Raw genomic sequence first — 24,615 nt, forward strand, 5'->3', positions numbered from 1 at the left:
CCGGATGGTATCTTGTTGCTTTGGTGTGATATCACACTTGGTCATACCTAAGGAGCAGAAGTGTGGGTGCTGTCCCCACCACTGCCTCCACCGTTCCTCATCGTCTCTGCACAGAGGGAGCTCTGTGAGTTTTGGACGTGCTGACACCATTGCTCCTCTCGTGCTGAGAGGCTTTTAGCACAGTGACCCTACGGGCCAGTGGGGAGGGAGTATGTGTCTCACAAAAGCACCCGGGGTGAGGGATGTCACCAACAGCTGAGGACCTTTAGCAATACAGGGTACTAAAGAGGAGTGGCTGCCTCAGGAGTCCAGCATCCAGTACGCAGCTGAAAGCCGGGGGCCCCAGGGTTGTGCCCTGCCCTCTGAATCTGAGAAGTCATCCCAGCGTGCTGTACGAGAATTGAAGATGGACACACCAACCCCACCTCCGTGGAGTTGTGCATGCTACTTCCTGATACCTGCTCAGTGAAGATTTGTGGGTTGGCTTTCCTTACTTTATAGGAAAAAACAAAACAGTAGATGTCTGTTCAGAGGTTGGCCATTTCCATGCCACCCCTTGAGGGCACATTTGGGACATTATCCTGGCAGGAGCTGCACCTTCCTCATTCTTGGCCTCTCATAAGCAATGAAAGCAAGCCAACACCTGTAGGCTCTTCGTTCCGTTCATACAATTGGAGTAGCACAAGGTTCAGGAATACAGTTCTTAGAGAAGTATTCAAAGCACTTTCTCTCTCTTTGTGTCAATGTAGGGCTTGATGACCTCAACGTGTGTGCTGATCCAGGCGTTCCAGAGAATGGCTTCCGGACCCCCAGTGGAGGAGTTTTCTTTGAAAGTTCTGTAACCCGGTTTCACTGCCAAGACGGATTCAAACTGAAGGGCTCTACCAAGAGACTGTGTATGAAATATTTTAATGGGACCCTAGGCTGGGTCCCGAGCGACAGACCCGTCTGCATACAAGAAGGTAAAGGGCCTGCCCCTCTGTGGGAGCCAGGGATGTGACGCTCAGAGATGAGGGCCGTGGGTACACTGGAGGCATGGGTCCCAGGGCTGTTCTAGTCTATGGGATGAGTTCACATCGTCCTCTTTCTCTGTCACTTGCCATCCAGTTTGTCACTGTTCCGGCTGGGGCGAGAGGACGCTCGGGTCACATGAGCACTTTGTGATCAGACTGCCAGTTCAGCACTCACTCCCATGTTTCCCAGTGACGAGGGTAGTGAGCATTTTCGCGCCGATGCTGGTGATATAGAGGGTGGGATGCGACTCAGAGTCAAATCAACTACTACATTTAAGACCAGCATTTGGCGTGATTCGTTCCTAGGGCGCTATGACTGGGAGAGCGGGTTGACACAGCAGATAGCCCTTGCTAGCAGTGACCCTGGGGTCTATTGCTGATGCTGGTGTCTGGCAGCTAGCCTAAATCCACTGGCTGGGTCATCGTGCTTTTTTGGTTTATTTTGGTTTGGTTTGTTTCATTTTACTTGCTTTACTTTGCTCCGTAGACAATGTTTAGAGTTATGCAAAATGAATTGTGTAATTAATTGGAGTGCTAAGAGATTGATTATGAGTCTCACAGGACTGGCGCGGCTGACGTTGGAATAGGCGTGGATCAGAAATTAATGCAAACCTCTAACCTCCAGGGGGCGCGGGCCTGCTCTGCCGCTGCTGTGCTAATGTGTGAGCCCATTAGGAGCCGGCTTCCCTTTCTCTTCGTTATTGAAGTTGCTTTTGGGAGGAAGTTTTATTTCTAAAGGATCACTGTGATTTAATAATGTGTTCTTCCTTAATGAAACTTTAAAAAGATCCCGTGTGTGCATGCGTGCGTGTGTCTGTGGATGAGTATGTGCGTGTGAGGGCAGCTGCCTGTGGAGCCCCCAGAGCTGGAGGTACAGGCCAACAGGACAGCATGGGTGTGGGGAACTGAACTCAGGTCCTCTGCACGAGCAGTCTGTGCTCTTCCCCACTGAGCCATCTCTCCAGCCCTGCTTTATGAAATTTCTAAGCTGATTTAATCTGACAAGCACCTTTCATTATGCGTTTTTTATATGGAAATTACAAAGAATGAGCAAGACCAGTCTCTTGCCCTTAAAGTACTCGCTAATAAATTCACCATTCCCTCTTGCATGGATTCCATGTGAGAGCTGTGGTCTCTGAAAAATTCCACGGAGCTAGAAGTTTATTTGGCTTATGTCTGTATACCCTGCTGAAGACCATGGCCTGAGATGCCTCATACCCAGGACTGTGAGATGGCAAAGTGAAGGAGAACCAAGGGCCCAAGTAATGGCCCAGAAATGAGGGTCTTCTCTTGTTTCATCTTCTTGGGGCAAAACGGAAGCCGTTTGACCTCTTTAAAATGAGCTTTCTCTTTAGCCCTGTGTGCTGGGGGTAAGGCCAGGTGTTGAGCCATCTTCTTGGTTGGGGGCTCCTGTGTGCCAAGACAATAAGGAGAAGGCACAGCAGGAAGTGCTGGCACGGTGCCCGGACTCAGTAGTCCCACCCTGCCACCTGAAACAAGACCTTGACTCTCTAAATGGTGGTCCAGATCTGCCTTCTGGTCATGGCATTGAGTGGTAAAGCTGTGTTTGGGAAGGCTCGGAAGGTCAGCCCATCAGCTTAGGCAGAGTGGTATGTTTGCTCTTAGCGGTGGCACCCCTAATCTTTGGGAGGCTTGCATGCAGAGGTGGCCATTGTGCCGTGGTGGTGGAAAACGTCATTGTTGATGTCTTTGGTGTTCTTTATTTACTGTTTGGTCTCGGGGATTGAACCCAGGGTCTAGGGCATGCTAGGTTAGCTCTCTACCAGTGAGTCACCTCCCTGGCCCTTTATTCTGCACCGACCCTAGGGAAGGTGGTGGGTGGGGTCTACACCAGGGAGATTTTTTTTCCTGCTTTGTAAATAACTGTAGCTGAGTGCTTCACATTTATGCTGGGTGGTTAGTAAGAGCTGTTGAATTAATTTGCTGCCCTTGCTGGAAGGCTGAGAAGTTTTGTAATGGATTTAATGAGGATTTATGTCAGCCTCACTCTTTGGCAGGCACAGCTACCCTGTGAGATGAAATTTATGTTCTTATTTTCTCTTTGGGTGGCTGAGACTCAGGGAGGCTCACTCACTTGCTCAAGGTCACACAGCTTCTGAGGAAGTACAAGAACTAAAGGTAATGATGACATCATGGGGACCATTAGGGATCCCATCAGTGCTGCTAAAAACCAGCAAGACAGAAGTGGTGGAGAAACAGCCTTTCGGAGTCCCTTACCCTGCTTGTCAGCTCTGTCTGAGAAGCAAACGTTTGTTTGTTTGTTTGACAGGGTCTCCTGTATCCCAGGCTGGCCTGGAATTTGCTATGTAGCCAATGATAACCTTGAACTTCTGATCCTCCTGCCTCTATCCCAAAAGTGCTGGAAGCATAAACGTGTACCAGCACGTCTGAGCTGAGAAGCGGATTTCTTAACCATTCAGTCCCCTTGACTCAAGGTACCCACCATCTGTGCGGTGCTCTGCAGAAGTGTTGACACAATGCGCTGTACAACAAATTGAGCTGAAGTCCTCTTGGGCTGTCCCTCGGATTCCCACCTCTTTACTCTCTGCCCTCACGCGCACCAGCTCTTTCCTCGCATTCCAGTCTAAACTGCTCGTCTCAGGGAAGCTCAGTGTCAGCGGAGGTCTGCATAGCGGACATAACGGGGAGTGGATTCTTCTCGGCACCCGAATCTCCCACTTGGAAAACATGGATTTTTTTCTCTGAGCCATCATGCAAGGGCCACTCTAGCCTTCGGGACCTGGAGCCTGGGTGAAAGCACCTGGTTGCATGGAAATGCTGAAATTGGCCAGAAACCGAGAGTACACCTTGTTGGCACAGCATTGCAGACCTGTGAGGTCAGGATGCCAGCCACCAGCTGGGCCTCTGCTTTGGTAAAACCACCCAGCAAGGTCTAACTGGGAACACTTTCCTGGGGGTAGCACCCTTTCCTGTGAAGAAGGGGTAAAATAAGATTAGCTTTGTGCGAATTGGATTTACAGACACAGGCTGAACACAAATGCCAAGACCTGAGCACACAGACGACTAGAATCAGCTCTGGGCTGACCCTCATATTGGTGTGCATGCCTTAGGCTGAGGCAGGAAGAATGAAAGTTCCAGACTAACCTCATCTTTGTGGAGAGACCCATTCAGAGAGAGAGAGAGAGAGAGAGAGAGAGAGAGAGAGAGAGAGAGAGAGAAGAAAGTGTATTGTAAAAGTAAAATATCCCAGGAAGTAAAATAAAGCCACTTCGGTTCCTATCCATGCTGACAGGGGACGGGAGGAGACTCAGCCGTCTTGCCGTCTTGCCCAGTCTGTCAATCGTCAGTGTAACTGGAAATGTTTTCTCAATTAAGCATCTTTTGCTGCTGGGCTACAGGATGCGCTTTGCCCTTATGCGTTGGTTACTCCAGCTAGACAGAAGTTTCTGCTTTTGTGTTTTAAGCATAGAACTAAAGAATCAATTGCAGCCAGTTAGTTCCTGCATTGGCAAGCCTTAGACCGTGAGCCTGCCCTGTATAGCACCGAAGTCCCTCAGGAGTCTCACTACTAGGAAGGGTGTTTATGAAGCTTTTAAAGTCAGATCTCTGTAGCAGAAACAGCATCATTTGGTTTTGGGGTGTCCTCAGAACATGTTTGGGAGTAATCAACACAGGTGATAGGGCACACGCCTTTCTTTTCTCTTTTAAATGCCCCTGTCTGGAGTAGCTGCTTCGAGAAGTAGAGACCTGAGAAAATTAAAATTTTATGAAATTAGTATTTGAGTTCTTCCTCAGCAAATTCTTTTCAGTAAAGGAGGTGGGGGATGGGGGTGGGAATGGGACAAGATGGGATGGATTTTCCTTTCCTCCCTTGAGCGGTTCGGAGAACAGCCCCCAGCCTCCTTGGTCATCACATTTTATGTCAGTTTTTGACAAATACATATTAAGAAAAAAGTATGCTCATGACCCTGGCGTCCCCAGCTCTAGCAGACAGCTTGTTCCAAAGTTTCTTCCCTAGCAAGTGCCCAGATGGTTTCTGAGGACAGTGGCCCTCCTCTTCATCCCAGAACGGTGCTCTGAAAGGACCTTACATGTCCCTCTGTGGAGCACCCCTTGTTTCAGGTCGCCTGAGAGGAAGGGATTCCTCTCCTGTCGGTCAGCCAGTTCTCAGCTGACCACACAGGGAATGCAACCCCAAACTACTGCCTACCCAGAACCCATTGCCCTCAGCATCACCACAGCCTCCTGCCCCAAACCCCAAGCGTAACCTTCAGCGCTGTTTCAAATGCAAGGGCCACTGTCTTGGTGGGAAATGTGTGACTCTGGGAAATTTTTAAAAATTATTTTATGTGTATTTAAGCATTAAAAAATAATTTTTAAAAGTATTTTGTTTTGGGACTGCCTGTGTGTCTGGTATGTCTGTGCATCGTGTGTGCGCAGTGCCCTCTGAGGTGGGAAGAAAGTGTCAGACCTCCTGGAATTTGAGTAATAATTGAATGATTGTGAGCCACTGTGTGGCCGCTGGGGAACCAGCCTGGGTCCTTTGTGAGAGCAGTTGGTGCTCTTAACTATGCTGTGTTTTTTCTCTGGCTCCTCATTCCTGTTTCAGTGCCTTCAAAGGCAGGGAGCCCTCAGTCTGGAAATGCCACACAGCAGGTGGCATGCAGTCACACCCTGCGGGTGTGTGGAGATGCTGCCGCGGGTTCGTCGTTATCTGCATCTCTGAGTAGGCAGCTCTCATCCCTGGGCTGTGAAAGGAAGACAGAGGGTTCGGGCAACGCGGGCTTCCTCCTACTCTTGTTAGACAGGGGCAGGTCTTCTGCAGCCACCTGCCTCAGAGGCTCCCCACGGGCCTTCCACAGGTGGCCTGGGTATTCCAGTGACTAGTCACACCCAGCTCTTAGAGGAATGCCCTGGATTCCTTGACTAATGCTTGGATTTCATGTGCGAGGTGACTCCAGCCAACTGTAGTCTTTCACACAGAGCGTGCCTTCCCTCTGGGCCTCGGCTCACCTCAGCGCACACTGTCTCATAGATTTTCCACAGTTAACAGTGTGCGTTCAGTTGATTCTGGGTTATCTGTAGGGTGGTGAAAGGGGCTGCCAATTCCAGATCCCGCACTTTGGGAACGTTGACAGAGATGAACAATGACAGCCAGACATCAGTCCAGAGTTCGCCTCCACCCCCAGTCACTAGACACACACAGCAGTGCCCCCCCCACACACACACACATCTTCCTGCTTTCTGCCCATCTCTGGCTCGCGGGCTTGTTCTGGTGCCAAACCTTCATGCTCCTTTGCCCCAGGGAGACTGCACTGTTCCTAGGAGGCATGTCCTATGCAGACCAGGTGCTGTGTTAGAGCATAGTCAATGGCCAGGTGCTGCCCTGGAGCCATGGTGTGCTGAATACACAGTATCTTCTTCAGTGGGTGCTGGATGCAGGGTGCGTTCATCAGTAACTGAGTGCTATGCTGGATACACTCTGTGTTCGAGTACAGTAGCCCAGCGTGGCGCCTCTGGCCATTTGTTTTCCGGGTGAGAATGCAGAGGCTCAGAGGAGCGGGATTCTCCATGGAGCCCTGGACAGTGGCAGGGATGGGATTGGCTCTGTGCTTTCCAGGACTCACTCAGCCTACCTGGCTAGGGCTCCTTTCTTCCCTCTGGAGGTAGGGGATGACAGACCATTAATGGTCACCCCTTAGGAAGGCCTCATCTTGTCAGCATTCTTGGTAAGGACCTTTCCTACAGGGCACTGACTTTAAAAGTGTAACCAAGGATCCCTGCTGCAGAACCTGTTGTAAATACCTAGTCATATCTCCCTCACCAAAGCGCTAGGAGCAGGGTCAAGGAATCTGTATTCTTAGGAAAAAAAACCAGAAACCGCCCAGGTGGTTTTCTCCTTTAGAAGCCCCAAGAACCCCTTACTCGGGGATGGAGTGGCCTACAGCTGTGTGTGAGGGAAGAGAGCTTATTATCTGCAGTTTTTAGCAGAGGTCCTTGGAGACCATTCTAGAGCTCAGAGTGTCAGTTTGTCAGAGACTTGTGCAAGCATTAAGTAAGATATATATATATATATATATATATATATATATATATATATATACACTGTGCAGCGAGCGAGCTGGGAGTGGATGGGCCATCGTCCCATTGACTTTCAGGCTTATGCTTTCTGGAGCTGTGAATCACCTGGCAAGCTTCAAAAACAAAACAAAAACAAAAAACAGAGCTGGGGATCATTCCAGGGAACTCCAGTTCTTGTGACTCCTGTACCCCCATAGTTTCATTCTCTTGATTGTTTCCCTTTGGAGGAGGTGCTCCCCCCACAGCAAGGGGCATTTCTCAAAGCTGCCCAGGCAGGTCCAGGGTGCACCCAGAACTCCCTTTGTACTTCCTGACTCCCTGTCTCTGTTACCTGGTTGCCTCATCATAGCCCAAAGGTTGATTAGAACGTAGAAGAATTGTTCCCAGGATCTTGCTATGGCTGCATGTTTAACCCTTCTTTGTCTAACTTCCTTGCAGTATGCCAAAGAGAAAAAGAAAAAATTCATTCATGAAGGACTTTTTAAAAGTACTTACTAAAATATTTTGGCTCCCATAGGCCTGACCAGGACTGCTATAAAAGATGAATAATTTGACATTTAGAAGATTATTTCAGCTTCCTGGGGGAAGGGTGCGATGTGAGTTTAAGTATTATTATTACATTATAAATTTTTAATTAAAGATCCACCTTGACTCACCAGCTAGAGCTGGCAGCCAGCCCCTTTATTCATCGAAAGTGAGGGGTGCAGGCATTTTTCAAAAGCAGGGGAGTCTTACTCCTTTTTATGGCTACTCATATATTAAGTTGAGCTGTCTTCCAGCTCCAGGAGCTTCACCAAACAGATGGAAGCCCTAAAAATGTTTTATTTAACGCTCTTTTCTTCTCAGGTGTGCTTCCTATCACCCCAAATTCCTTCCGTGTTGCTCTAGACGTGAGTTATTGAAAGAGACAGCTGCTGACCCCAAGAGCGAGTATTTCCACATTTCCCACTAAGACACACTCATGTTTCCATCTTCTAAAGTAGGAGAGTGCAGGACACCCCTGCCTGTTCCCAAGGCCACTTTTGCTGATGTTGACAGAAGTCACCATTACGCTCTCCCCTGTCATATCCATGTGAATCTGACTTTTGTTCTTCAAGAATTTCTTATCTTAAATGTAGACATGACTTGAAAGGAAAAAAAAAATCTAGAAGAAATAAGATCAGGTCAGAATGATCACTTACCCCCATGGCAAGATGACAGCCAGACAGCTACAGGCAAGGGTTTGGTAGCCTTATCATCAAGTCCAGCAAGTGCAGAGAAGCTGCCACCAGGGCAGCATTGCTCCTTAGCCAGCTGTGCCCACCTTCTTGTCTTCTTTCATCTGTGAACAAGTCATTCCCACCCTGACTGTACAATGACCCTCCCACAAGTGGGGGTGGGGTGGCTTTAAATCACAGAATTGCCTGTTAAATGGAGAGTCACAGCATCAGCATGTGTTCTGATCCCTGTCAGGTCACGTGGAAAGGTCACACAATGACTGATGGTGACCTTGAACACCTAGTTGACGATGGAGATTCCCCCAGAAAGCAATAATTTTTCATAAGCTCACACCTGCAACAACCTAGAGTTAGATTGGCTATTTGTAAAAAAAAAAAAAAAGTAGGGCTTATCCCAGGGATTCCTTTCAAACCCGTCACTGTACGTACGCAATTCTCTCACTCCAGTATGGAGTGGTTTTAGCCTGACCCAGGCTCTCCGGGCTCCATTTTCTGAGTCCCATCAGCACGGGTAGAGACCTCCCCAGAGCCCCTACTGGGTCTGCAAAGCAAAGGCCTCATAGTGCAGACCCGCTCAGTTTAGAGTTCAATGTCACTTGGCTAATGCAGCTGCTGGGGTCATTAAATTCCCAGCTAGCATCTTTTGTTTTGACTGATGTCATCTGTCTCCCTGGTCCCCTGCACTGACCTTGGGCTTCTTCTCAGATGGTTCTTCTTAGCCTCTGATTGCCCCAGAGGTACGAAAAGTGAACGTTTCCAGGCACCATGCCCTAAGCATCTTTCAGGCTGGAATCTAAACCGATTGGACATGTGGGTGATTCTCCAGTTGGGCCTCAGGTACCCCTTGAGAGGCTTGCCCTGGGTCTTCTGTCTGTGAGTAAAGATGCTGTCAGTCATCCATCTGTGAGAACTGCCTTTGAACCCCATTCTTAGCTGGGAGAAGTACCTCAGAAGGCAAATGAGATTGGTGTACTCAGTACCACCAAAGAAGAGCACCTGCCTAGCATAAAATAGTTTTTGGTTTGGTTTGGTTTTTCAAGACAGGGTTTCCCAGTAGCTGTGGAGTCAGTCTTGGAACTTGCTCTGTAGACCAGGCTGGCTTCGAACTCACAGAGATCCACCTGCCTGTGCCTCCCGAGTGCTGAGATTAAAGGTATGCGCTACCACTGCCAGGCCTGAAATTGTTTTTAATGCTTCTTCTGAGCCTATTCTGCATCACCCAATGCTTCCCATCTCTTCCTCTTTACATATGAGGCTACTTTCCAGAAAGTGGAAATTGATCTCAAAATTTCTTTGAAGATAAGATAACCAATCTTTTTTTTTTCAATCAGGAGAAGCATAAAGGGCTGGGGAGATGATTCCATGGACAAAATGCCTGCTGAACAGGCATGAGGACCTGAGTTCGGGTCCCTAGCACCCATGTAAAAAGCCAGGCATGGTGGTTTGTGCTTGTAATTCTTGTGGAGACAAAAGGATCCGAGGGCTTGCTGGTCAGCCATCTCTCTGTATCAGTATGGATAAGTTCCAGGTTCTGTGGGAGACTTGATCTCAAAATAATAATAATAATAATAATAATAATAATAATAATAATATAATTTTAGTAGTAAATAATAATAGATAATAGTGAGCAATAGAAGGGAACACTTGAAGTTAACCACTATCCTCACATGCATGTGTATGCATACTCAGCATATATGTGCATTTGCACACATGAACATGTACACATACATCCACATATATGAAGAAAAAAATCACAGTTTACCTTTTTGTGGAACCTGCACCAGTTTCTCTAATTTACATCAAGAGGTCAGCTTACCGTCTTGAAAATTTTCTGGCAAATAAAGTTTTATGCTTTGGGAAATTTCAGTGCTTCATCCCCACGCAGAGAATCATTTGTCCCTAGAAATTCCACTAAATGGCTCCACCTCCAGACCCAGCAGCTCTGGGTGAGGTAGGGAACGGGGCAGCATCGTCAGTGCACTCATTTTGCTGTCCTTAGGACTTCGTTTAAATTTGCAAAATTTGGTGAGCTACTAGGAAAGTTCGTGAAACAAAACAGTGAAAATGCTCGCGGTAACACCAACATCACCATCATCCAGGGAGGAAATAGGACACTGCTGGCGTCCCCACAAGTTCATTCCCAGTCTCCTTCCTCCCTCTGAGAGGTGGCAATCACTTCTCATGATTGAGACGTTTAATCCCAAAGCACACACTATTCCTAAACATGTTGTTTCAGGTTGAATGTCCTTTTGCCTAGTTTTGGAGTTTATGTACATGGAATTACATACCGAGTAAGCATTGCTTTAGATCTAATTTTATGTTTATGAAATACACACGTAATATGGCCACCGCTGCAGCTGCATCGTCTCCATTGTTTCTTGGTGTTCTAACATATAGACATGTCATCATTTGAAGATTCATTTTGGTGGTCGTTTTAGACTTTTCCAACTGTCTTCTGTTATAAATAACGCTGCAGTGAGCATATCAGAACATCCCTATTGACAAATGATAATCTTCTATTTCTACTGGCTCTGTACCAGAGCGAAGAGCTGCTGAGGTGATATGCATATATCCTGTGTTAATAGATGTTGCTAATGATCTCAAGTGGTTATACCAGTTTAAACTTCTACAAACAGAACATGCCCCTAAGTGTTAGCAATACTTAACCATCTGGCAGGCATGCAGTGCCCCTCTAACTTTGTACTGGGATGCTTGTTTGGGAGTTTGTCTCTGTGTTTTTGGTTGGTTAGTTGGTTGGCTTTGTGTTGAGACGGTGTCATAGAGTGCAGGACCCTCCTGCCTCAGCCTCCCCAGCCCCACTTTTGGAGGTATGTCCGCCACTCCCTGAGTCTCCCACCTTTAATGTTCACTTCCCTGGTGAATAATAGAGTTGAGAACCTTCTTGTGTTTATTGGCTAGCTCGTGATTCTCTCCTGTGAAGTGTCTGCTTAATTCGCTTAACCATTTATCGATCAGTTGTCTTTTCCGTATTGATTCTTAGGAGATTTTATAGACACTGAATCCGAGTCCTTTGTTGGCTGTAGGTGCTACAAAGCTGCTCTGTGGCTTAAGGTTTTGCTCTCTTATTGTCAGTGTGATGCACAGAATATTTTAATGTGAATGCAGTCAAATGTATCAGCCGTTTTCTTTATGCTAAAGTTCTGTGGAGGTTTTCTTTGTCATGTTAAAAAAATATTTTCATGGCCCTGGAGAGAAGGCTCTTCCAGAAGACCCAAGTTTGAGTCCCACCATCCACGTTAGGTGACTCACAGCTCTCTGTAACTCTAGCTACAGGGGGAATCCGATGTCCTCTTCTGGCTTCCACAGGCACCAGTGCTTGCGTATGCATACACACACACACACACACACACACAAAGGCATTGTCTTCTGTAATCTCAGAACCTTGCTGCCCTGCCCTCATATTTAGCCCCCTAACTCTCCTTCTTGGGCTTGGTTTGTATATAATACACGTAGCATTGTTCATTGCAATGACTGTTCCTCCTGATTCCCATTGCCCCCTATGTCAGGAGATGGAAGACCTAGCTCGGTCTCTGTTCTATTGGTCTGTCTGTCCTGCGCTGGATATGATTCTGTTTTCATGACTGCAGCCCTGTAATTGCTCTTAAATGCCTGTAACACAAGCCTTACCCCCTTTCTCTGTTCTGTGAAGACTTCCTTGGCTCTTCTTGGCCTTCCATGTTTCCATATAAATCGTAGAATGAGCACAGCAACTGTTGAAACAAGTTTGAATTCTGAATGTTACTTTGTTGGGTTTTGTGTTTTGACACAGTCTAGAGTCACCTGGGTCTTGGTGAGGAACTGTCCAGATTAGGTGTCCATGGGTGATTTTATTAGGTGGACCTGTGGGCGTGTCCACGGGTGATTCTTTGATGATGTTAATTGATGTAGGAAGACCCGGTCCAGTGTGGGTGGCAGCATCCCCTAGGCTTGCGTCCTGGGTTGTGTTAAGAGTGGACGAGGGAACTGAGCAGTAAGCATGCTGCATTCATCCTCTCTCTGCTCTTGACTGTGAGTGTGACTGGCTGCTTCAAGTCTGTGACCTCTGTGACCTCCCTGCTCTGACCAAAAACTGGTGTCATAATGAAAATAAACCCCCCTTTTTTTTTTGAACTTTCTGTCAGGGTATTTTTGTCATAACAGCTAGAAAAGAAAAATAGTTAAAATCATAGTTAAAATTCTGAGGAAAATAAGACCTATGCAATATTAGTTCTCCCTACTTACTAAGGTCTTTAACAGTTGTTCTCAATAATGTTTTCTATATGAAGGTCTTGTCTTTTATTTATTTGAATTTAGAATTCAGATTTTTATCTGAACTTTTGATAAAAGATTTAAGTTTATTTAAATTGATCTGTTAGAAATTCAGACATATTTGATTCATTTATTTTACTGTTTATATTTGTAAGTTCTTGAAAGTTTTTTGTAAGTTCTTGAAGTATGTGAGAGTTTGCCTGCATGTATGTGTACGAGCCATGTGCATGCCAGGTGCCCTTGGAGGTCAGAAGATACCAGTGGAATACTGAAGAGGGTGTTGTTCTTGCCTTGGGTGAACTACATAGTTCTTGATAAATCCTATCAGTGATTGTTGCTTGTGAGTTCAAAGGACCAATACTTGATCTTGCTGGTCCTTCTTAGCTTTTGTTTCTTTTATTGTTAATGATCTCCCTATCATTTACTCTGTATTATTTATATCCTTGTACTTTCTTCAGGCTTAATCACCTATCCATTTTCTGACCATTTAAGAATTCTTAATTTTAGTTCTAAAGGATAACCCTAAATTTATATATATATAGTAACATACCTCAATATTTACAAAGCAAAATTCAATAGGACTTTAAGTGCAAACTCATAGCTACAATAAAAACATAACATGGAAAATATGAACAACCAGTCAGCAAATTTCACTTAACCAACTCTAAGGTGTGTGTTCTTGACTTTTTTTTAAGTATTTAATTTTTCTGTGTATACTTAGATATTTTTGTTTCTTGAGTCTCATTGTGTAGCCTTGACTGGCTTCAAACCCATAGAGTTCCAAGCCAATCTGCCTCTGCCTCCTGAGTGCTGGGATTACTGGCAGGTATGAGCAACCATGCTGGACATCCTGTGTGTGTTTAGGCTTAAAGAGAAATGTACGACCATAGATTTATTTGCATACTATACATTACTGTTGGCGGAAGCCGTTTGTTTGTTCCCAGCTGCCCAGACCACAAAATAATTACGCAGAAATTATATTTTTTTAAGTCACTCTTTGGCCATATTTAATCATATTGTTAGCTAGCTCTTATATCTTTGGTTAACCCATTTTTATTATTTTATATTTTACCATGAGGCTCGTGGCTTACTGGCAAGGTTCTGGCTGGCAGCTCTCGTCTTTCTCCTCTGGTGGCTCCATGGCTTCTCCCTGACTCTACCTACTCTCTCCTCTTCTGTCTGCTTGGAACTCCCGCCTTGCCCTATTTTGCTAAGCCACTGGCCAAAACAGCTTTATTCATTAATCAATAAAAGCAAAACATACACAGAAGGACTTCCCACACCATTTCCCCTTTTCTGTTTAAATAAAAAGGAAGGTTTTAACTTTAACATAGTAAATTTATGTATAACAAGACAGGTATTAAGTAAGAATTACAGTTACAACATCTGTATTTACATTATTTTTATCATAACTAAGGAAAACTATAATTATAACTATCTTTTTTTTTTTTTTTTTTTTTTTTTTTTTGCTTTTTCGAGACAGGGTTTCTCTGTGGTTTTGGAGCCTGTCCTGGAACTAGCTCTTGTAGACCAGGCTGGTCTCGAACTCACAGAGATCCACCTGCCTCTGCCTCCCAAGTGCTGGGATTAAAGGCATGCGCCACCACCGCCTGGCGGATAACTATCTATTTTTTAACTTTAGCAAAGACTCCAGAAGGATATAATATTACCTAAGTAAACAGGAAGTACATTGTAAGCAGCTTTCAAAACTATGGTTTTATTTTTTAGGATATTACTCAGTTTTCAACATAGGAGTTTTGTAACAATTCACTTCTATCTTATTTTCATTGTGGCCCAAATACATCTTCAGTAATTTCAGTCACTTGCTATTTGTTGAGACTGAATTTCCAATGTGGTCAGTTTTTGTAAATGTCGCATATATACTCCAGTATATGTAATGTGTAACAGTCTAGCCCTGCAGAATGGATGGCTAATATCCACTCTCTAAGTTGTAAATATAAAAATACAAAGATAAGTACCTGAAGCTCAGCTCAGTGTCATAGGCCATCCGGGCTACATAGCGACCCTGTCTCAAAAAAGAAGAAAGAGTCTTTAAACGGGGGGTACTTTTAAGTAGCAAATCACAGAGAAGTGTTCTTACCATCATTTTTTGACACCCCCTAACACAGCGGGTCTGTCTGTCTGTGTCTATGTGTTTTTCTTAGTGGTTTTAGGCAGGGAACTAACTAGTAATTCCACAGTAGGGTTTATGTAGAGCCACAAGCTGTCAAGTGTATTGTTCCAATGCTGCATCAGGTTTCATCAAAGTCAACATCCTTTAAAGAAGAAAGAACCAGCCAGAACCATCCCTGCTTATGAAGCAAAGCCATGCACAGCGTGGCACCTCTTTTCTCGTTGGCAACCCCTCTTTTCTGTCGGCAGCACCCTCTCTTCTATCGGCTCCCTTCTGGACAATAGCTGTCACCTCTCCCTCTCCTGGCTCTGTGTTGATTGTCCATAATGACATCATTTGCCCGGACTGATTCCATTAAACTCCTGCAGCCTACCCCTGAGTGAACCAGTGGTCAGGGCTGTCTCTCTGGGTTGTATTGAATGAAGCAGCGATGCTAGTGGATGGATGCCAGTAGATCATGAATTAAAATACCATCCAATGGTGCAAAGTTCAGGGTCCTACAGCCTCCCCTAGTCTGACACTGTCTGCAGATCTGGCGATCTCCACGGCCCCTTTCAAGTTCAGTAATTCAGTCAGACTCACATAACTTAAAAGAACTGTGAACCCTGTGGATAAGTGTATGACAGTGGGGACACACAGGTTAAAATCTCACAAGAGAAGAGGTACGTAGGGCATGACCTATAGGAGTCATGGCCACCAGCCCCCAGTGGAGCTGTGCCCACAGTGCCTGTCTGTCAAGCAGCAGTGTATGATGGTGTATCCACAACCAGGGAGACACACTCATGTGTTTGTGTCCGGAGTTTTATTGGGGTTCTTTCATATAGACAGTGTTGATTACTTAGGGCTGATATTGGTCTCCAGTCCCACCAGGAAGCTGAACTGATATTTGGTGTCCCAAATCACACAGACTACGTAGCACGCCTGACTCTACTAGGTGAGCAAGGGTCCTTATCTCAGGCAGGACACTCCAGGACCTGAGGACAAGACCATACCTTTGGCCAAGGTGCCTCCTTCACAGCACAGGTGACAAAGCTTTTGAGAATATAATTCCGACTCTTCTACAGGCTTAGGGCCTAATAGTGTCCCATCCCACTAAAATAAAACCCCATTCCCTGTCCTAATCTATCAGGCCCTGTGTGGCTTGTGGTCTCCCCTCACCCCCAATTGGCTGCTATCTTCCAAACACACAGGTCTTCCCTGGTGTGTTTTAGGACCCCAAGCTCCTTTCTGGCCTTTGTGCTAACCTAACCATTCTGCCTGAAATCTCCCAGATCCACGTGTAATTGGATCTGTGCTGTCATTCAGGTCTCAGCTTAATAAATGTCATTTCCTCAGAGGCCCCTTGCCTGTCTGCTCGAATTAAATGAGTCCCCGAGTCACTCCCTATCTTATCACCACATTATGAGCTCACCGCAGTCGCGAGATTCGCCTGTTATTTTCTAGCTCATTTGTCTCTTAATTTTGCGGTTAGAAGCATCCCTCATGCAAATGCTGGAAGAGTGGAAATGAGGACGTCTCTGTCCCCCACACCTAGGACACACTGGACCGCTGAATGAATGAATGAATGAATAAAGAAGAAGGTGAATAAGTAAGCTTTGCCGATGCCAGTTCATGGGAATGTACATCAGATTCTTTCCGGCAAGACATTTAGAGCCTTTAGCATAATGATGTGGCTTGTGAGGCTCATATGTATCTACACATCATATATTCATGGTCCTGGGAATGGTTTTGTATTTTTACATATAACCAACATCTTAAAATTTTTTTTTGATTCGTCCTGCACCTGCCCCTGCCCCCTGGGACTGCTCGGCTGACTAGTCTAATAAATTAATCTGTACTTCAGTGTAACTGTGCAACACTTTCTCGGGATCTCTCCTTTTGGACTTGTTCATGACACCGAGTCTGTTTTTAATAGGTTCAGTGTACAACAATGGCCGTGGTAGGCTGGTGAAATAGGGCTTTCAGAATGGAAACCTTTGATACCCTCGGGCTACATCCTGAAAGTGCCCATTTGTGGCTCGCCAACCTGAGTCCTAACTGTTGGCCGGATTCTGTGTGACAGAATCAAATATTGACAGATGTTTCTAGTCTTTGCTAATGATACGTTTGCCATGGCTTTGTCTTTTCTTTTTCTGAATGGATGAATCTGTGGCCTAGGAAGTTGTGTGACAAACAGTCCCTGGCTTAATAATGGTTCAGCTTAATGATGCTTTGCCTTTCCCATGCTGTGGGAGCGATGCCCACTCAGTAGAAAGCTCCCTTCACATTTTGAATTTTGTGTTTTCATGGGTTAGTGATGCATAGTGCGGGATTCCATTCTGATGCTGGTCAAACTGCAGCTTCTACTCAACCGCAAGACAGGGAGGGAAAGTGAACTACACTGCACCGCACTGGGTCGCTGATCTGGGAGGTTCGGTAGGGTATGTAGTGTGCATGCATTGCTAGGGGAGGGATTCACATACATGTGCATGCACAGGCATGTAGAAGCCAGGGGACAACCTTGGATGTCATCCTCCAGGAGTGGCAAGGTCTCTCATTGGCCTTGAGCTCACTCATTAGGCTTTGATGATGATGATGATGGTGGTGATGGTGGTGATGATGATGATGATGATGATGGTGGTGGTGATGATGATGATGATGGTGGTGGTGGTGCTGGTGGTGCTGCTGGTGGTGGTGGTGGTGATGAGTTCTAGGACTTGAAGTCAGGTCTTCAGGCTTGCAAGCATTTTTGCAGATTGAGCCCTCTCCTCAGCCTCATTTTCATCTTTTAATTTTTCCATTTACAGTGAGCTTTTCTGTGTCTTGCTCCTGTGTAATCCCAGGAACATCCGTATTCCTCTGTAAAACTTCAGCAGCATTAGTGAAGATTAGACATATATTTTCAGATACCCAGGGTTCTGATTCCTTTCCTAGCAATGAGGTCGGTGGTTATTTATCGTCACCAAAGCTCCTCAGGGCAGATACTTATTCCAGGCCCCATCTCACCCTTCCTTCTGGGAGAAGTGGGTGCCACCCAGTGTGCATGAGCAGTCAGGGTGTGGGTGGCCTTTCCTTCTGTTAAAGTTGAAGGTTTGTTAGAGCTGACCTGGACCAGCTTTCCCCTTGGTCCTCGAGCACATCTCAGTCCGTTTTCTCGGCTTTAGTAGGACTTGAACTCCAAAGCCTTACTGCTGGGTGGCTCTCCCATGTAGTGGACTGGTGTTGTGTCACCCCATACAGGCTCTTTTTTTGATCAGAGTATATCACACACAGCCCCTGACACACACACACACACACACACACACACACACACACACACTGCAACACACCTAACCTGGGAGAAACATCCCACATTAATCTTAACACAGGCTGGAAAGTCGATCTTGTGAGCCAGGCCTGGGAGCTTCTCCCTCTGACCAGCCTTTATCAACCTGTGTGTGATGTCCAGGTAGCCACTCTGTCCATTGACTTTACTTCCCACACTGACTGCCTCCTGACTATGCTTGTTAATTTTTAAAGACATTTAAAGCCCATCATGGGAGGGTTGTTTAGACATATACATTACCACTGCAAGAACTGTTTACACCGAGATTTTACAGACAGATGCCTTGATAAATGTATTTTTACTTGCTGCGCATAATTTCTGCTTAGTGCCATTGAGGAAAACATAATTCACATTTTCCATTAAGAGGAAGGCAGCGCTGGGGTGCAGAGAGTTGTCAGTTACCTTGTGACTATTCTAGGCTTGATTTGGAAGAAATGAGGCTATTTTAACTCAGAAAACTATCGGGGAAGCTTGAATAGTTAGAGCATTCTTTTCCACAGACTGATACTAAGTGGATGAGAGGCAAGATAGAAGCCAGTAGACAGCTCTTTAGCCTCGACTGTAGCGAGGACACCCTGGTGTGCCCAAATCAGCTGACTGGGCTCAGAGGGCCTTGCACTCCCAGAATTCTTCTTTGTGGAACTTTAGACAGTGCCCCCTCCCTGCAGTTCTTCACCAGAAGTACAAATGAGTCCGGGAATGGGAATACATTGGGGAAAACCTGTGCCAAAGTGACATAGATCTAGCTCTCAAGTTAGTGGTGGCAAAGATAAAGATACGCCTGGACTTACAGATGATCTACAGTGAATGTCCTCTGCTTCTCTCTCTCTCTGAGCCTTCTCCATATTTCATGCCCTGATTTCTGGAGTCTGCTGTGCCCTGCCCTGAGCTGCTTCTAGAGAACCTAGCACCAACCCCATCATGCCCTTGATGGACCCTTTGAAGAATAACCAAAGCTAGCCACTGCCAGCCACTGTGAAATCCTCCCTTTCTACCTGTATCAGGGCTTCCAGGGCTCATTGCCTCAGAGCTGACAATTCCAAGCTGAAGCATCCTGATGAACAGGACTCTTGTTCATGCTGTTCCAGCCACATTGTGCATTCCATAGACTCTAGGGAGCAGCTCGGAAGCCAAAGATCCTTTAGCACATTGAAGAATTTCTGGAGAAAGGTTCTGATTGGAAAAATACTACCCCGAGATTTTCTCCTTGTTTTAAAAAAATTAAGAATTCAGAAATTTGAAATATAGCCCATCATTAGGTCATAAACCTTTGTGCATTGAAGATCAGAAACATTTCTCAGGGCTGCCAGTAAAACCTCGAGATGGAACATCTACCCAGAAGGCACTGTGTCCTGCTTTCCATCCCCAACACTAAAATATTATACACAAAATCAGAAGCATTTAACAGAGATGTACTCAAGAGGGATGGGGAAAAACACACAGTGGTTGATGTGACTTGAACCAGAGGGGACTTTGTGTGAGGTGTTCAGGGGTAGGACGAGCAGAGTCCCAGTGTGGCAGTGAGGAACACTGCAGTTTGTTTCGACCGTGAATTGTGGAAGTAGCTTGTCTTTGCACTCTTGGCCTGCTTTTTTGCATGTCCTCACTGCCCCTTTAACTCTCTCTTGTTTCTCCTTTTCATTGTCCTTTTCACTTGGCTTCAGTCACTCTGTGTGAGCATAGAGTATGCCCGACCGTCCTGAACCTTAGGAGGTTGGCAAGAGTATATGTTGGCCTAGCGTTCTTTGAAGAGCTAAAGTGTAGACGGGAAGTGTTGGTAGCAAAGGCAAGGACAGTTCAGGCTCTGTGCTGTTCTGCACATGGTGTGTGCTCATCGAGGCCCTACACCATGCCTGGGTGGCTGCAGCAACCAGCCTGACAGGCTGAAGCATGTTAAAGCCTGTCGGAAACACAGCCAGCTCTTCATTCATTTCAGAATTATTCAGAAGATCAACTGTCTGGTAGTGTCTTAGGTAGGGTTCCAATTGCTGTGAAGGACACCATGACCACAGCAACCTTTATAAAGAAAAAACATTTAATTTGGGTGGCTTATAGTTTCAGAGGTTTAGTCCATTATCATCATGGCAGGAAACATGGCAGCGTGCAGGCAGACGTGGGGCTGGAGAAGGAGCTGAGAGTTCTACATCTCCATCCATGGGCAACAGGAAGTGAACTGAGTTCACACTGGGCATAGCTTAAGTGTAGGAGACCTCAAAGCCCACCCCCACAGTGACGCACTTCCTCCTAAAAGTGCTACTCCCTATGAGCTTATGGGGGCCAATTATATTCGAACTACCACAGATAGGAAGGGTTGGAGGCGGCAGATAAAGTTCTTTTTATGAGGAGGTCCCTGCTCACTGGGTCCCTCTTCCTGTTAGTTCTGACACAGGCTGTGAACTTGTCATTGTCAGCTGAGTCTGGTGACAGATGCAGTACCGTGCATCTGTTTGTTGTATGGTTTGAGACCAGGGCTGAAAATGAGAGCTTCATGGCAAAGCAGTTAACATTTTAAATTTGCAAAACAAAGTAACATTCATCTTTTATTGCAGACTGCCGCATCCCCCAAATTGAAGATGCTGAGATTCATAACAAGACATATAGACATGGGGATAAGTTAATCATCACCTGTCATGAGGGATTCAAGATCCGGTACCCTGACGTATACAACATGGTTTCATTATGTCGTGATGATGGAACATGGGATAACCTGCCCATCTGTCAAGGTAGGAGATGGGAGCCCCTGCTGTCAACTGTACTTGTGACTTCATTGAAGAAGGTGCATGTACATGATCCTCAAACGTAGCCACAGCGATTACGGCAGAAAGATACAAAGTCACCCCCCTAGGTCCCGGCCTGTCTTTTGGTGACTTCTCATAGAATCTTATTGCTCCTTATGGTATACTCAGCACTGTATACCCAGATTTCCCAGTCTAGACAGGAGAGACCTTATTCTTCAGTATGTTGAGAATCACTCCCTTTCCACAGAAAACTATAAAATAGTTTAAGAATAAGGAGAATTGGGCTCGTGAAGGGACTCAGCAGGGAGATGCTCTCTCTTATGAGCCTGACAAACTGAGTTTGGTCTCTGGATTGCACTGACCATCATAGGCATTCCGGCTTGCACATGTGTGCCCAAGAGCATGTGCACATGCATCATGCCCACACAGACACATACATGCGTACACACACACGAACAACAACAATAGTAATAATAATAAATTAAAAATAATTTGGAGGCTTTGTAGCTGGGCTGTGAACGCATGGATGAATTGTTGTCTGCTCAGTGGAAACTGCAGGGTGCAATATTCCTTCAGTAGTGGTGAGGACATAGCAAGCCCATTTTATAGAGACTGTTTTCTCTTCAATAGTATCCTTTCTTATAATGCATGAAAAGCAGAGAAATAGTCACATTCAGACACATCCAAAACACCCAGTGAATATTTACCCTTCCACATTTTTCATATTTGCCCCAGCCACCGTGTACAGAAGAACCTGATTTTGAAAATAAGCCCTTGAGTTCACATTAATTCTGATTTTATTTTTTGACATGTGACTTGGTCTAAAGGACCAAAAAACAAACAATGCATAATTCATAGTTTGAGAGAGAAGGAGGGCCATTCAGATTTGCTCCAAAAGCCCCGGCATGTTCAAGTTGAGAAGAATGTCAGCTTGGTGCTGAGGAATCACAACTGACAGGCCCTGATATTGCGTTGTGTGCCCCATCCTCAGAAATAGACTGTTTTCCTACACGAGAGCTTAAGAGTTGTGACCTATGACAGAACGAAGGGTTCAGAGTTGGGAGGACAGAGGAGGAGCCCAGCCGTCTTCACACTCTGTCCTGTGGCCTGTGTCCCTAGCCTCCCCTAAAAGAGACATGGATTTATTTATCTGTCCAGAGACTGCCTACCAAACAAGCAACTGGCGCCTGGGCTGGGCGCCTCATGCAAATAAAGATCATTAGCCACAGAGTCATTCCAGACACTAATCCTTTCCAGGGCTGGAGGCGCGGGAAGAAAGTCACCTCAGACTGCAGCCACTCCCTGCTGTCCTGCTTTCTCCACATCCTTTCTCTGCCGCCTCTCATTCTTTCCAGTTCCCACTTGATTGCTTAAATGCACCGTGTTCCTTAGGAATTCTTTTCCCTCTGGCCTGTCAGGGTGTTATTTTAGAGAGTTTAGAAATGTACCTCACCGTTGCTCTGCCTGACCAACCTGGGTCCCTCTCCCTTTCTCAAATTCTCCTCAAGACATGACTTTTCTAGGTCAGTGGCATGAGCACTGATCTTCTTCTTTTTATTTTTATTTTACGGTATTACTGGGATTTGAACCCAAGGTTTTGCCCATGCTATTCAGCGCCATGCTTCTGAGCTATGCCCCATTCCCATTTTTTGCTCCTAATTTTGAAAGAAGGTCTTACTTACTAAATTTCCCAGGCTAGCCCTGAACTCACTCCATAACCCAGACAGGCCTTGAACTTATGTTGCTCTTGCCTCAGTCCCCCAAACAGCTTGATTGATAGGCCTACATCACCGGGCCTGCAGCTGGTTACTCTTAAGAGATGTGCCACTTCCGACGCCACAGGCCCCAGCCCTGCTGTGCTCCTCAGAACTCTCAGTCCTGTGCGTGATTGCTGCTAGAGACAGCCCCGCCAGCAGCCACCCCGCCAGCTGTCCTCTGGCCGCCCAGCTGGTACAGCACAGAAAGAAGGATTTCTGAGTTGCCGCAGACAGCCTGGCACCTCTCCGAGCCCCCTGGTGAATTGTAATTGGCTCTTAAGAGTGACATTTCATTCTAGAATTTTTATTTGCACCTATAGATCCAGGGGCAAAAGCTCCAGTAGGCATCTCTCTATTATCTAGAAGTGCAAATGGAAATCCCATTGAACTACTGAGTTGAAGCCTGTTCCCCACTGTTATATTTAGGATGGGCTGTCTCCAACCAAGAGTGAGCATATCTTTCCCTCTCAGTGCTGATTAGCTGCACAAATTATAGCTCCTGCCATCTCCTCAGGAGGAGTGGAGGGCAGGCTGTTCAGAGGCCATTTTTTTTAATGGATATTTAAGGTTTTGGAGAGTGTGTGCCTGCCCTGATCACTGTGGTTCGAATCAGTTATGATTTGGGAAAGCCCAGCATCTCCCCACACACAGCTTGGAACTAGAACCCCATCATGGCAAGGAGTGTTGGGCCCTCCTGGTACCGTGTCAGCCAGCTGAACTGTGTAAGCATCCCATGCCTTCCTTTTCTCCCTGTTAATGGATTTATCTGTTGTTTCTCAATTACTGATTCCATTTCTTCCTGATTTCCACTCTTCCTTCCGACTCTTTGCACTTCACTTTTGCTGCAAACATGACCAGTTTTTAGCTTAGGAAGATTAAGAACCATCTAAGGGAGGGAACATGAGAGGTGGCTCAGTTGGTAAAGTACCTGCAAGCATAAAAATCTGAGTTGGGATCTCCAGGACCACAGAAGCTGGACTTGGCATGGTGGCAAGCATCTAGAGTCCAGTGCTGGGGTACAGAGACAGGGCAAGCTCTTGGTCAACCAACCTAGCCAAGACAGTGTTCCCCTGGTATGGTGAGAGATTCTGTCGAGAGAGAGAGAGACCAGAGAAAGAAAAATAGAAGACTAGAAGACACCTGACATCAATCTTCAACCTCCACACATGTAACATTGTCACACACACGCACACACACACACACACACACACACACACACACCGAGGTAGCAGGGATTGAGAAAACCATGAGATGGAGCGAAAAGATACTGAGTTCTGCTGCTTTGAGGGGTGAGGGGAGGGTCTAGGAAACATCCTAACTGTTTCTGGGTCAAGGCCTTCTCAGATTGTGGGCCTGGGTAGCCCAAGTCATAGCAGTGAGGTAGGTACCACACAATCAAAACTGTGAGTGACTGTCCCAAAGTTCTGCACCTCTGGTGCCTCTTTTGTCTTTCCTTACTCTGGTATGCAGGCACTAAAGCAGCTTGCTGAGAGAGCCCCTCAAAACAAGTGTCTAGTCAAGCGGTGGTGGCACACGCCTTTAATCCCAGCATTCAGGAGGCAGAGGCAGAGAGATCTCTGTGAGTTCAAGGTCAGCCTGATCAGCAGGGCAAGTTCCAGGACAGGTTCCAAAGTTACAAAGAAACTCTGTCTCGAAAAAACAAAATCAGAAAAACCCGTGTCTAAGATAGCCAGCTCTAGAGGAGGGCTTGACCATCTGCTGCTCTGCACAGACACCAAACCCTGTGCTCGACAGCTAGACAGAAAAGCAGGTGTTTTCATTATACATTGTTTGCTTCACACGCACGCCTCCCCCCTGGAAGAATATCACCCTGTGTCATGACTCGGCTCACTACAGTTCTATGACAGCAGGAATGGTACACCCAGGATTCTGTCCCATTAGGAATGGCATAGTCTTCAAGACCAAAGGCCGCCAGTGATTTAGACCCAGGGTCCAATTTTCCATCTTCTCTGATAGCACACAACTTGTTCTGTTTGGTGCACAGAGCCATTACACGGCTGTGCTTCTCAGAGGCCCTCCCACCTGGCCATTAGCATTGCATATCCTTGGACTCCACCAAGACCTGTTGAGACACATGAGCTGGAGTCTGTCTGTCAAGC

The 24,615-nt window shown here is 46.1% G+C and overlaps 1 protein-coding gene across 4 annotated transcripts in view; it reads left to right on the top strand.

Moving 5' to 3' along the window:
* Susd4 (sushi domain containing 4) overlaps window positions 1–24,615 on the top strand; it is a 128,510-nt gene that overhangs the window by 65,978 nt on the left and 37,917 nt on the right. For all 4 annotated transcript variants that reach the window (XM_041635430.1, XM_041635429.1, XM_041635428.1 and 1 more), the window contains 2 exons: window positions 750–962; window positions 20,550–20,723. In XM_041635430.1, coding sequence (XP_041491364.1) covers window positions 750–962; window positions 20,550–20,723 — 387 coding nt within the window. The remainder of the gene's footprint in view (window positions 1–749; window positions 963–20,549; window positions 20,724–24,615) is intronic.

The sequence above is a fragment of the Microtus oregoni genome, unplaced genomic scaffold, assembly GCF_018167655.1.
Source record: "Microtus oregoni isolate MIOR12 unplaced genomic scaffold, Mior012 000047F_ref0000412, whole genome shotgun sequence".
Classification (NCBI taxonomy): Eukaryota; Metazoa; Chordata; class Mammalia; order Rodentia; family Cricetidae; genus Microtus; species Microtus oregoni.